This window comes from Pogoniulus pusillus, chromosome 5 (assembly GCF_015220805.1).
Source record: "Pogoniulus pusillus isolate bPogPus1 chromosome 5, bPogPus1.pri, whole genome shotgun sequence".
NCBI lineage: Eukaryota > Metazoa > Chordata > Aves > Piciformes > Lybiidae > Pogoniulus > Pogoniulus pusillus.
In genome coordinates this window covers 40,021,188-40,035,090 of record NC_087268.1, presented here as the reverse complement: position 1 = coordinate 40,035,090, position 13,903 = coordinate 40,021,188, and the positions used below count along the sequence as shown (strand labels likewise).

At 40.1% G+C, this 13,903-nt stretch overlaps 1 protein-coding gene across 6 annotated transcripts in view; it reads left to right on the top strand.

The window, feature by feature from the left end:
- The window catches only part of FARP1 (FERM, ARH/RhoGEF and pleckstrin domain protein 1), a 257,460-nt gene that overhangs the window by 207,409 nt on the left and 36,148 nt on the right, over window positions 1-13,903 (top strand). For 4 of the 6 annotated variants that reach the window (XM_064143856.1, XM_064143857.1, XM_064143853.1 and 1 more), the window contains one exon: window positions 11,967-12,157. In XM_064143856.1, the coding sequence (XP_063999926.1) occupies window positions 11,967-12,157 (191 nt within the window). The remainder of the gene's footprint in view (window positions 1-11,966; window positions 12,158-13,903) is intronic. The other 2 variants (XM_064143858.1, XM_064143855.1) reach the window with 1 other exon arrangement.

The following is a 13,903-nucleotide window of genomic DNA, read 5'->3' as shown; positions in this document are numbered from 1 at the left end:
GTGAGCTAATAAAATCTGATTCTAGTTTTTCTGACTTAATTAAGAAAATCCAGATGAAATATGTCCTGTATGAAAATTGTCCTGCAGTTATTAGAGCTGAGAGACAGGATGTGTTGTTTTTTTTTTAACACTGGCCTTAATTTTAACTTTTGTATGTTTTTCATGTGGGGGAAGGGAACTAAATCTGAGACTTTTAAGTTATGAACAGCAGCACTGCCAGTACTGCAGGTCACTTGGCAGCTATCTGCATCGTGCAGTACATGCATGCAGCAACGATGAATCTGCCCACATAAGTACTGGCAAACAGGTTACAGGACTTTGTAAATCTAGACAACATAAAGTTTTCAAGATTGTTTTTACAAAAATAATGAAATGAGTCTTTAAAAAAAAAAAATTCTAATGCCTTGGTCTATGCACACTTTAACAGAGTTTAATCTGAATGAAGGATATTTTAAAAGATACCTACAGTAGCTAGGCATGTCTTGTTTTATACCTTTTTTTTCCCCCAGTAAAATCTATCTTTGTGTAAATATGAGTTTTAATCTGCTCATCTCCTTCAGTGTGTTGGTTTTCTTTAAGATCGGGTATCTCATTTTTGAATAGGAATAATTTAAATCATCTCTTTAGACCATGGAAATTTGGTCACAGGGAACACTCTTGTTTTTTTCCTGTGGTTTAAAACACGAATCTAGAAACAGTGAGGTTGATAACTAGAGGAAAGCTTGCTTGTTTATTATTCTAAAAGAAGGTGATTTGTGTTTTGGATTTAGAATAGGTGTGAAGTAATTGCCTTGACCTTCTCAATATTTAAGGTGAAATATAAGTAGTTGAAGCCTGCATTAGCAGATAGTGTGAGCATGGGGAATGGGTGCATGAGTCTCCTTTTGATTTCTTTCTGCTGCCTGTGCAGCGAAAGTACCAGTAGTTATATTATGCAGTAGAGTAATAGCAAACTGGACAGATTCCTTAATTGCTTTGTTAGCCAGTAGAATTAGACTTCAAGTAATGGGTTTTCAACAGAAAGTTTTGCAGTCGTTTCTGCTACTTAAGAAAACTGAATAGATTTCATGTTGTTTGGATTTAAGTGAATATAAAGTTTTCATATGTGGTGTTTAATATTTTGCATCCTTTCTGATACTGTTTTCAGGCTTGATTTCTTCTCTCATATGCCTAAGATAATGGACATATAATTTTTTAAGAACTTGTAGCTGGAATTAGTGTAGTCACTTATAAAATACCTAAATAGCTTTTGTTTTCCCTTTTGATTATTATCCTCAAAAATGAAGCATGAGGATTTTTCTCAGACTGTTTTCTGACAGCTGGCATTTTTTCAACTTCAGATGTTTAAGTGATTGTCATTTTAACATGTGGAATTTTCCCAGACTGAGGAAGTCAAGTCAGTAAATTGCATAGGAAATAATGCCATTTAGGATTAATCATTTCTCCAGCATTCTTGTGCCACTGAAGTTCCATTTAATATCAGTAGACAAGCATTTAATTAAAAACAGTCTGTGGGCCAAATTCCTCCACCAGACATGTGGTTCATATCTGAGCATTTGCCAAGAATGGTAAGTGAGGGAGCAGTTTTAAATGGATGTTTTCACGTAGGATCAGGTCCGTTAGAATTCATTTGCAAGTGTATTGCTGTGGGTCAAATACAGAAAGACCTTGCAGGAAAAAAATAGCAACCTTCAGGGCAAGACTGCAGATGAGATGAGGTGTGGGGAATTCCTGTTCACAAAGCACACATGGGAAGAGGAGCCTGTCAGTTCGAGTTAGCTGTTGCAAGCTTTGGTTAATCTGCATACATTGGTGAACAGCAGTGGTCTAAGCATACCTGTGTCTCAGGGTAGTTATAACAGAGGTAGTTGTAGTCTGAAAGATTTGATTTTCCCACCAATTTCAGTAGATTTTGGAGCATGGCTGATGGTACTTCTAGTTAGCTGTTCTACATTTTTTTATTTACAATAATGAAATTTTAAATCTCATACTCATCAAGTGCCCAAATAGGCATTTGCTACAAATGAGGTAACTGATCCCCAGCAAAGTCAAGCACCTACATCTGCTCCTGATGAGCAGTCCTAAGCCACCCCTCTCCTATCTTTCCAGAGGATATGGAGGAAGCCTCTTCTTGGGCTATATAGACAGCTTATCATTGCAATGAACCAATTGTGTCCATCTAGTTGAATGGATATGGAGACTGGTTGCAAAACAGGTTTAGTGTTTTGTCCCCCAAAAGTGTGCTGATATAGTTAGTCTTTGGATAAAGGCACTCTGGTTCTTTTCTTGCCATTTGAAGTGCTTGATGACATTCAGTCATCTTCTACAGTGACAGCAGAGAAGTAATGTTAGACAATTTAAGTGTTCTCATCTCAGCAGCAGCTCAAACTTGCTATGTCCTGTTGGGACCTTCTTCAGTAATTTTTTTTTCAAAACAGCCTTCCTCAAATCTAGTTTTCCTTGGTTATTTAGGATATAAAATCTGGAAATAAATTTGGCTTGTTGAAGGAAATGTGGGTAGTAGCAAGTTGATGCAGGAGCCTATGTAGCCAAGTATGGAGCTTTGAATAATTAATGTCTGAATGGCCTGAATTGCACTGGTTTGGGTTGAAGTCCATATCCCCTAGGAATGTACTCCTTGTGCATTACAGAGAGGGGTGTTCTCTGAAGGTGATTTGCACCCCAGAGCTGAGTGCAAATCTGTTGTCTCCAGTCACCAATAGTTCATAGTCCTGCCTAACAGATACCATCTCATTAACCATTGTAGTGCATGCTAAATCCAAATTATGCCAAAGACAACCTGGAAGAGAAGTTCTCTAGCTGAAAAATGTCAACGTGTGACCCAAAGCTTCTAGATTTATGTTTGCATGTAACCTATAAGGAGCTGAGATCCATTAGGAAGTAGATGGATGAGCACAAGGAAAGAATTGTTTGTTAATAATTTGAAAAAATTAATCTACCAGTTTGCTTCAAGACTAGAGGGTGGGCATGCCAAATTAGACAGAATTTTCTCAACAGGGCAGCATTAACAATACTGAAAGGAATCATTAGAACTCTGCAGAGTGAAAAAGCAATGGCTTATGAATTAGTTCACTAAATGGAGCTTCAGCGTCTGTGTTTCCCCCTTTGAATATTTGTAGGGCTGGTTTCTGTTTGCACAGACATTTGTGGAGCACCTTTTGTTAGTTGAAGCAACTGTATTCATTCTGAAGCAGTAGCATCCATGCCAGAAGTTCCTGTCTGGCCTCTCTGTACATGCAGTAATTTTGATGGTGGCCAGAAAAAGTCAAATGGAAAATAAGTTAGGTCTGAAACCTGTTCCTTGCTTTTCCTGTTCTTCACTAAGAAGCAAATATCTTTTTAATTCTGTTCTTTTCTGTTCCACAATAAAATCACACACCTGCAGAGTCTTCATGCTCAACCAGAAGTTTCTTTTTGGGGTGCTCCAGGTTGGGAAAGACAAAGGAAAAGAGAAGAGTGAGAAGTACCTTAAGCATACTAAATGCATCTAACCTTATTAAATGACAATTGCTTTGGCACAGTGTGCTCTCCGCTCTCTTCCCGAGAGTTTAGAGCCCTAGTAGTTAGTTTCTTAGGGTAGTCAGAAAGAAAGAGTTGTGTTGATCACTTGAACTGATGACACAGACCCAATTTTGAATATTGAAAACAAGTGATTCAGTATCACTTATATTCAATTAGCATGAATTGTGGCTATTTCTAAAACAGGTCTTCAGGAGAGGAAAGAATGTCTGACCTATGCATTCTGTTAAGTACCATGTTTGTTTAGCTAGTATCATTTGTCATCGTGAGGCGTTCCAGCACTGTCAGAAGTGACTTTAGAATGAAATTTTAATTACTGCCATTTAGCTTTTATTCATGAAAAACAAATTAACAGAGATGTTCCTGACTTTCACACATGTATGAAGAAGCTGGGTATCACTTACCTTTGGGCATGAGGATGTGAAGCACTGTAGTTCCACCTCATTCAGCAGAGTGGTTGTTGCCAGCTGGAAAGAGCAGTGGGTGTGATGGAAGAGGTTCTGGGTTCAGACAAGTATAAAGTGAAGGAAACGAAAGTCCCTTTTAGTCTTCTAACAATGCTTCTCTCTCTGAATGCTGTAATTTCTTCAGGCAGCTTCTTTACATTTTACTGCATCTGTTTCTTCTCAGTTTAGAGGATCAGTCCTTTCCTCTATACCAAATAAGGGAGATCCTAAATACATGAATGAAAGTGAATTTTCTGGAACAATTTTTAGTATATACACCTTTTCCTTGTTAACTGCTGTCAGACACAGGTGGTAGGAGAGCAGTTCTTTTGTCAGAAACCCAGCTGCTTATATTGGTGTCTCCTGTTTGATGATGATGCTTTGGGGGTTTCTGATTTTAAGTAGCTGATGCACAGTATGAACATCAGGAGGTCTCAAAGATTAGACTATTGTGTAACTTTTATCAGAAGTAATTAGCAGCAAACTCTGGTTTCAGTCAGGCTAGATATGGAGAAACTTTTGCCCATGCTCTCAGGTTCTAAAAAGGATGAAATTTAAATCCTTGGAAATGAAAATTAACAAAAACCTTTGCTGTTTTATTCAGCAATTTTTACCATTGCTGAAATATGCCCAGACAAGGGCACATATCTGGCACATACCTTACTTGCTTATAAATAAAGAGAAATAATTCTTGTGAAGCATGTGGATTACAGGATGTTAGGGGTTGAAAGGGACCCAAGATCATCCAGTCCAGCCCCCCTTCCAGAGCAGGACCATACTATCTAACACAGATCACAGAGGAACACATCCAGACAGGCCTTGAAAGTCTCCAGAGAAGGAGACCCCACAACCTCTCTGGGGAGCCTGTTCCAGTGCTCTGTGACCCTTACAGTAAAGAAGTTCCCCCTTGTGTTGAGGTGAAACCTCTTTTGCTGCAACTTAGACCTGTTGCTCTTTGTCCTATCACAGGGAGCAAGTGAGAAGAGCCTGTCCCCTCCCTCCTGACCAGCCCTCAGATGTTTATAAATCCTGAACTAAGGCATCTTCTGTGTTCCTCCCTATGGTTAGGCTATGTGGTGCCATTGCTCTTTTAAAGTACATAACTTCTACTTAAAAATCAAAGTATCCTATGAATAAAAAGCCTAGTTTGAGTGATATGTAGCAGCTTTTTATTTTGTCTTCTAATTTTGTGTTCTCCTAAAATTGTAGTAGTATAGGCTTGGTTTTTTGTTGTTATTCCAAGCAGTGAGCACTTTTAATGTTACCAGAACTGGAAAGCTGTGTGCCTGGCTGAGCTGTGCTTTCACAGGCATGTTTTTCACAAGTATGACTATAAATCACTGTGGTGTTATTACAGTAAAAGGGAGCAAAGAGCTTAGGATCATAGATTTGCATGACATCATGGTACATACTTGGTTTGCTCTAGAATAGTTACAGTTCTGAGGTGTCATTTTTAATTGTTGATTTTTCTGCTAAAGCTTTGGCTCCTGACAACCATAAAAATCTGCAGTTCCTACTGATAAAACTTATCTCTAAAGCCATTAATGGCACAGCTGTCACTGACTGAACATAGAAGGTTGAAGGAAAATGAATGCTTTCTGATTCAAGAGCTTTCAAGCTTGTTAAAATTAGATGCTTTCTTTAAAATGCTGCAAATTGTTGCCTTCGATTTAGTGCAAGATTAGAAGTAGGTCTCACTGTTTAGTTCAGTGAATGTTAGAGCTCAGTCCTGTTGCTTTTCCATGAAGCACTTGAAAATATTTGATTAGCCAAATCCTTATTTTTTTTCCTCCTTCCTGCTAAAAAAAACCCCCCTGGTCCCACTAACAAAAGTACATAAGCTTGGCAGTGTTTTGCTTATCCAGCCCTTTCCTGATTTCTGTGTGTGCACACACAAAGATTTTTTAAAGAAATCTCAACAGAAAAAAAAAACACCAAACCACAACCTTTTTTAAACTAAAAATGCTGGGGACTTCATTCTCATTTTTGTCATTTGTTTAATACTGTTTAAAGAGAAACTTTTTTTACTTTTTTTTTTTTTTTTTTTTGGTTTCATTGTATGCACTGTTTTGTCAGCATGTACCTCTCTGGGAGAAAAAGCCTTTTCAATGTCTTTTCCTCAAAGCATGGTGTATCTTCTGTTCCTTGCATTGTTCAGAGCGCTGTCTCAATGTCCTTTTACTGCAAAAATACCTATTTGTATTGGGAGTACCTAATTCCTCTTATTACAGTGATCCTGTCTCACAGAGCACTCCTGACCTCAGAATTGGAGACAATCCCCACCAGGTTGTGAGTCTCAAATTATGAAACCACACCATGCTGAGGAGCGGAAGAGTGGAGGGGAGGGGTGAAGGTCTATTTTCCAGGGTATTTGGGCTCGGTTGAGCACGACCAGATTGCCCTTTGTTTCCTAATGAATGCTGCACCCAACTATGAGCAAGTGCATCTGCTGGAGCTCGTAAGCAGGATCACTGCAGTCTTGGGGAAATGTCTTGCTGAAATGGACAGTATCTGTGGCAAAGCTTACATGGGCGTTGAATGTTTCAATTTTATTGCAGCACTGTGTCATACTGGTTTAAAGACAAACAAAAGCAAACCAACCCTAACCCTGGGTACACCAAGGAACCCTTCTGTAGGTTGCTCTATTTCTGTCTGGAAAGATCAAGGCTAGACAAAGGACTGATGCCCAGTGACCTTGTATTCTTCCCAGGGTGCAGTGTTCACTCTTTGTTCTTAAGATGTGAGTGTACCCTGATGTAGGCCAACAGCAGTTACTGTCTGATTTCTCACTCACCACTGTCTAATATACCAATACAGCATGGACCTTTACCAACTGGAGAGGTTGCTGGCTACTAAATCAACACCAAGCTTGATGAGACTTCAAGCATGTCAAGCCATTTAACTGTGTATGCATGGAATTAGTTTTATTTATTACTTTTAATTTTACTTGTACTGAAGGCTTTTACTCATTCTAATTGGTATTTTGCTGTACAACTGTCACTGTTCTGTCCATTTGCTGACTGATGCTTTGTCCTAAATATGAGGAAATTGGTTCAAGTGCCTGTCACTCCTGCCGTGGGCATGCAGTTTGAAGCTGTGAAGTCAAATCAGACCTTTCCCCCTGTCATATTCCTCCTCAAGAGATATTGGTGATGTATGACATGGGATCTCTTCCTGAGATGTTTTCAATTCCTGTTCCTCCTCAAATTCTTTGGTGCTGCATTCAGGGATGTTTGCACAGAGATTTATAGCTGATGCATAACTACTTTTCAAGATCTTTAATTCTGTATCCATCCCTTCAGCTTGTCTTGTTTAGTGGGGAAAAGAAGTGCATCCTGATGAACTGGTCTCCCTCAAGCTTTCATAGAAGTCAGTGGCATTTTGATCTTGCGTTGAGGGCGAGCAGAGCAGAATCTCTGTCCCGTGACTGTCAGTTCAGCAGTGTGGCTGTGCTTAGTTCACAGTTGAGTAGGGAAGGGATGGACACACTTATTAATTTTTTCTCCAGTCCAAGGTACTTCAGCCACTGGCAAAGTGGGCATGAAAACTCCTGGCACATCATCTGGTGCTATCCATTCCTTACACCATTTTGTACCATGTGTCTCTTTCCCTGACCCAGACATGCAGGCAGAAGCTGGGAGTATGCAGTCACTGTGACTATGGAAAATGAAGGTAGAGCTGTGTGGTCACAGCAACAGCAACTCTATCAGATGCTTTCTTTCTAAAAAGCATTTGTAGGAGGTATGTTCAGTAATGCAGAGGATGAAGGGGCACATTTTGGGTTTCGTTGACCAGACTACAGATCAGAAAAGACTCTTCTGCCCTAAAAGAAGAATAATTAGGATCTCTGGATGCAGAGCAGGCTGTGGAGCAGACCTAAGAGAGAATAAGCTCTGAAACATTCCAGTTGTTGAGAAAGGTGCTTCTAGCTCTTTATACGTTTTAATTTCTAATAATGCACCTGTACACCTTGAGAACAATGTAACCTGGTACTCCACAGAGGAAGATACCCAGCAGCATTTTAACACTGCTGTGCTCTTCCTTGCTGTTAAAACACAAAGTGTAAGGATGGGATCTGTTTCTTTTGAAGCAGATGCAGAATAGAATACTGGATGGCCTGAGCTTGTTAAGTGGTTTCTATAGAAAAGGAATAGAAGAGGAGTATTTTCAGGATATATTGAGTCTCATTTGTCTTCCTCACAAAAGGGGGAACTCTCCCATGTTGGGCTAAAGTCTCTAGCCAGGGATTTCAGATCATATTATGCTGTCTGTGTAGTCAAGAGAGGCACCAGGGAGTTCAGCTTAACTATGATTTGAATTGACCTCTGGGGGATACTTTGTCCATCAACTGAGAAGTGTACTGATTTGAACTGGTTTTTTTTCCTGGCACTAGCCAAGTTTTAAAGCAGTATAGCTCTCGCCAGCCCCTGTAGGCACCGACCTTGGCATCAGTCCCTATGGGTCAACATCTGTGCATTGACAGGAGCCTAGAGTAAAGCAGATGCTGCTAGGGGAATGGCTCACAGCTGGCCAGCCAAGCACAGAGCCCAACTGTGCTGGGCACCTATAGCTTTACAGCACTCCCATGCATTATTACCACCGAATTTGAGCACACCACTGTCATACATGTTTAGATAGTGGCATAGCTATTAAGTATTTTAGCCACTGGCTTAATTTTACTTAACATGTGGAACATATATATGTTGGTGGGGAGTGGTCTGAGATGTGTGAAGCTGGGATGGTAATCCATAGTTTCATGACCTGTGGCCACGTTAAATGCCACTGTGGTTTCATAGGGTTTTTTTCAAGTTAGATTTCAATCCAGGCTTACTTTTTCTCTTACCTTCCCTACTGCAACAATTTTACCCAATGTCTGGAGTGTAAGCTGGTTGGGTGCAACTAAGAACCTCTGCAGGTATTTTGGCATCAATGAGCTAATCTAGCATACTGTGGTGAAGGGCATTTTTACTATATGCCGCTGTCATCAACCAGTGTTCATTTCTCTTAAACTCCCCAAGCTCAGAAAAAAAGCACAGGCTTAGTTCTGATTCATTCCCATCAAGAGTGCAGTTTTGTATGTGCTTAAGCAGTCCTTAGATAGATGCCTGTTTGTACTTGTGTCCTGTTTTATACACATTTAGCTGGCTGCATTACACTTGAAAGATGGCACAAGTATGAATCTAAATAAGAATCACCTGAAGTATGTGCAAAGGCAATTCTGTGCTGCCAGCTGCAGACCTGTGGGGCCTCCAATGTGCTATGCAGCAAGTGACATGCTAATAATTGCCTGTCTGTCAATGAATCCTTTAGGGTAAAATGTGAGACGTTTCAGCACCTTGTAAATAAGATTGCTTTTTTCCCTTCTGTTTCTGTTTATGTTCTTCAGTATGCAGTTGATGAATTGAGCCTGTAGGTATATCCTCTTCCCTGGCAGGAGGTCAGATGAAACGCTGAGAAAAGACCATTTGGTTATATATTCTTCACCTTCTCAAAAGAAGGTCACTCTGCAGCATTGCCATGACCCACCAGCATGATACATGTCCTGATTGATTGGCAATGGGAGAGAAAAAAACTTCCATTTCCATTTCCTCATGACTTACTGACTTTATCACAGCAGAACAAGTTTCTTCCCTACCTTTACCAGAACAACATCCAATGTGCTGATCTATTTGGCTGTGTGGATTGTAATTAGGTCCCAGCATTTTGAGACCCTTTTTTTAATATAGCCACTTTCTTATACCTAACTTTAATTTTCACTTGTTCAGTATATTGGCAGGTGGTGTCTAACTGAGCTCCGGCTTGTAGGTGGTGGAGGTTGGATTGGGACACTGCTTGTGCGCATGTTATACCAAAAAGGAAGAGGTAGCATTTCAGCTCGCTGCAGAATAACTTACGAGAATGTCAGTGATGTGTTGATGTGTAAGTCTTTAATAAATGGAAGGTACACTCAACCCTGTGAGCCACCAGGCACATTTTCTTGTGGTACTTTCCATAATACTTCCCCCAAACTGAGTCTTCCAAGCGTAGGTTAGGAAATGGTTTTTAATTCATTGTCCGTTGGGTATTTCCTAGTTTGAAACACTTGGGCTGTACTGATTAAAAGAAATCTGGTACATCAGAAGTTAGATCTAGGGTTTATAAATAGGTGGGTAGATGTGTCAATATATCTATCTATCTGTCACAGATAGGTGCTATTTAACTTCTAGACTATAATGCCTGTGAACTTCACACAGAGGTGCAAATCATTTCTTTGCTGTCGTATGACAGGCATAGTGCCAGAATTTGTTTCCACGTTTGAGGTGAAATCACTTTTCTTATGTCTTTTGTAACGCAGAGTCAAGTACTTTTAACCTTACAACCTTGCTATTAATCTGTTTCACTATTTCTCAATGATGAATTCAAGGTCTTTTGAAAACACTGTGTACAGTTGTGTGCTAGTGTCAATAAAATTGACATTTGTGTAACAAGCTGTGGCATTTTCTCAAATCTTACTGAACATTGATTTAGTGTGAAACTGTTGGAAAATCCCTTCTTGCTAGCTGTAATAATAGAGACCTTCATTTCAGACTTATACTGCTTTGACTTTATAATAGGCTACATAACTGTGTCATGATTACATAAACTGATAACTGTGTTGTTGGTCTTTTTTTTTTTCCTTCTCTTTTAAAGGAGTTACATATAAACATGAGCTGGCTGGGAACTGGAAAACATTACTGTTCTAGCAATAAATCTTGAGCTCTTCCAAAAAATAAATAGGTTTTACTGATGGCCTAATTATATTTATTGGTGCCTGTGTTGACTGCAGTATCTCAGCTGTGTTGTAGCAACAGGAACCCTTACCTGTCACAACGTAGGGAGGTTGTAACAAATGATAGTAAAATGTATTTGACCTTAATTATATACAGCAATGTATGTGCTTGAATCCTAGACAGCCTTTTACCTCTGGTAATCAAGAGCTTGTCCCTTTTTCTTTTTTTTTTAACTTTTTTGGGTTGGATTTTAATGTGTGATGCCAAAATGATGCAGACTGTAAATGTTCTTCCACGTGACAGATCCATCTTCTAAACCAGATTTAGATATCCAGAAGTTTGGAGGAGGGGTTATCTGGGAAAACACCAGGCACTTTTGGCAAACTCTTTTCCATTGTGCATTCAGTAGTCTGGCTGCCTCCCAGAAAACAAAATGCTAATTTCAGTGATATTTAATGTAGTGTATATGAATCCATGGAAGTGTAATTAATTGTCTAATTTTTAATATTTTCAATCCAAAATTAAATGGGACTGTAATAATCTGAAGTTGTCATGCTTTGTGCATTAAAAGTATTGCTTTTCTTATGTAAATGAAATGCTAGCATTTCCATCCCAAACAATCAGAGGAGCATGGAAAGACCTACAAGGTATAATATACATACTTGTGTCGTGTGTAGAACTTGGGGAATTGGTAGTAGTTTTTCTCCCTTTGTGTTAGATCTGACTGGTCTTAGCAGCAGCACTGCTATAGAAAGTCCTTGTTTCTTTTTCTCTAGATTTCCACTAGATTTCTAACTCGTGTCCTGTAGTTTCCTATGAAGTACTGATTTGAATCTTTGAAGTTCTACTTTTCTAGCAAGAATGGCGCTCTTAGGGTGATTCCCTTACTGTTGTATTTGTTCTATTTCATAGAGTGAATTACAAAGGTGAAAATCATGGTATTAATTTATATTTAACAGTAAATATTACAGCTGTCATGTATAGCTTGATCCCTTCCCCACAGAAGCACTAATTTCAACCAGTTTCATCAACTGAAAGGACGCTCCAGTCCTTTGGTTAGTGCGAGTGTATGCAGTTACTTTGGCTTAAAGTCCATTTGGACTAGTTTGAAGATCCTGATGGCTGTGTCTTGTAGCGTAACTTCAAATGCTGCAACTTCAGTTTGTAACTCTTTTTGGTGCTTTCTAGAGAGAGCCTGTCCTGACTGATTTCTCTTTTGCCCTTTTTTTAGCAGGTTCTCTGACTGGCAGCCCACACCTTTCAGAACTTTCCATCAATTCCCAAGGAGGACCATCCCTGGTAAATATGTCTTTATCTCCAAATTTGAGCCCTGATGCCAAGCAGTCATCTCCCTTGATTAGCCCTTTGCTGAATGACCCATCATGCATCAGAACCGATGATGAGGAAGAGGTCAAAAGAAAGGTAAGGCAGAGGCAGTTGGCCTCAACTCTCATCTCTGTGTTATGTTGCAACTGTTTGTCACCATGACTAATAGCAAGACCCTCTGCAGCTTCCTTCCACACGGATTACTTGAATTGGGTTCCTTTGTGTCCTCTGTCCTCAGTCATGATGTGTCCGGGAGCATCCCTGTGCTCCTGGGGTTGAACTCATGGTTTGGAACGGGTCAGGCCTCCATGAATGCTGTAACTGAGGACTCTCAGGTTTTAGCAGTCCTGCCCAGGATTTTATCTCCTGAGGTCCACAGCTATTCTTAAAACATCTGAAAGAAGATAGATAGCTCTGTCCCTATAGTTAATATGGGATCAATCTGGACCATGCTGTTGGTTGCAATTTAAAGAGCTCGTTTTGACAGCCTTCTGTAAATCTTGCATATTTCTAAGAAGCAGAGTTTCATTGTTCATTGTAACAGAAGTGTCAGTTTCAATGCATTGTTGGAGGAAAAATTCCCAGGTAACATAAAGAAAAAGAACAGTGTTGAGTCTGTGCAGGAGTGTCCAACCCAGTCTATCTCTGCTAGGAGGTATCACTGGGAGTATTTGGTTGTGGGAGCAGAAAATGCTCTCCGTAAGCCACAGCCTGCAGCATTCATCTGGGAGTGTTTGGCTCAGCCCCATCATTGCAGCAAAGCCATAAGGGAGCATCGCATCCAAATCTGCCTTTGGGAGATAGAAGTGGTTCTGTTTGAGCCAGGAGTGCCTGCTGGCTCATTCCTCCTCTGCTGCTGGGTGAGAGAGGGTTGCTCTTGTCCTTTTGTTGGCTGCTTTTTCTCCTGAGCTTGGAGCGTCTCAGGAGGAAGAATGAAGGAACTCAGGTGGCTTTGCTGGAAAGTGAGAGAATGTGTAAGGAAGATCTCTTTTCCCACTGTGCATAGCTAGCAAGGTAGTGAGAGAAATTTGGGGAAAATGAAAAGGCAAGAATCAGTTAACAGGCTGACAGTTCCTTGTGTCAGTGTGAGGTATGGCAGCCAGTGACTGCTCTATACACCAGCTGATGATGGTTCCTCTGGGGTTGTATACTGACTAGGAAATGCCCACACAGTCTCCCCTTGCATCCCTTTCTGCTTCATCCTATGCATCACTGATCTTCAGGAAGGCAAAGAAGCAAAAGGTCTATGGAGGTTTTGTTCTTCCTTTTTGTTTCCTGAGCAACACAGAGACAGATCAACTGGGATCCTTTGGCCTTTGAGAATTAAGAGGTCAAACCCACTTTTGCCTGTTGAATAACACAAAGAGGATTTTGTTGGGGTTTCTCCCCTGAAATCTGCAATTTGTAGTTACCCTAAAATCTTTACCCTGTCCCACTTTTAGGTTGCCCAGCCACAATGGGAAAATCCTAGGGTTTTTGGTTGGGTTTTTGGGGAGTTGGGACTTTTACTGTTGGTTGTTTTTTTGAGAGTTTCACAATGAAACTTAGAATAATCAGACACTAATTTTTGTCATTTTGTCACATTTAATTCAAATGGTTATCTAGCCTGCAAAGGATTTCTTTATGAACTTCAGAATATGTGTGTGGAATCAGCTGAAAGGAACATCAGCACCCTAAAAATGTAGAAATCAACCATGGAAGGAAAAGATGTCACTTAAGGACCAAGAAGGAGAAAGTGGCTTGTTCTCTCGTGTTTGCAAGGAGGGATTGTTTTCAGGGTTTAGGAGCATTCAAGCATGAGTCACAGTAACCACAAGCAAGGGTCGCTGGTTTGTAACTTTC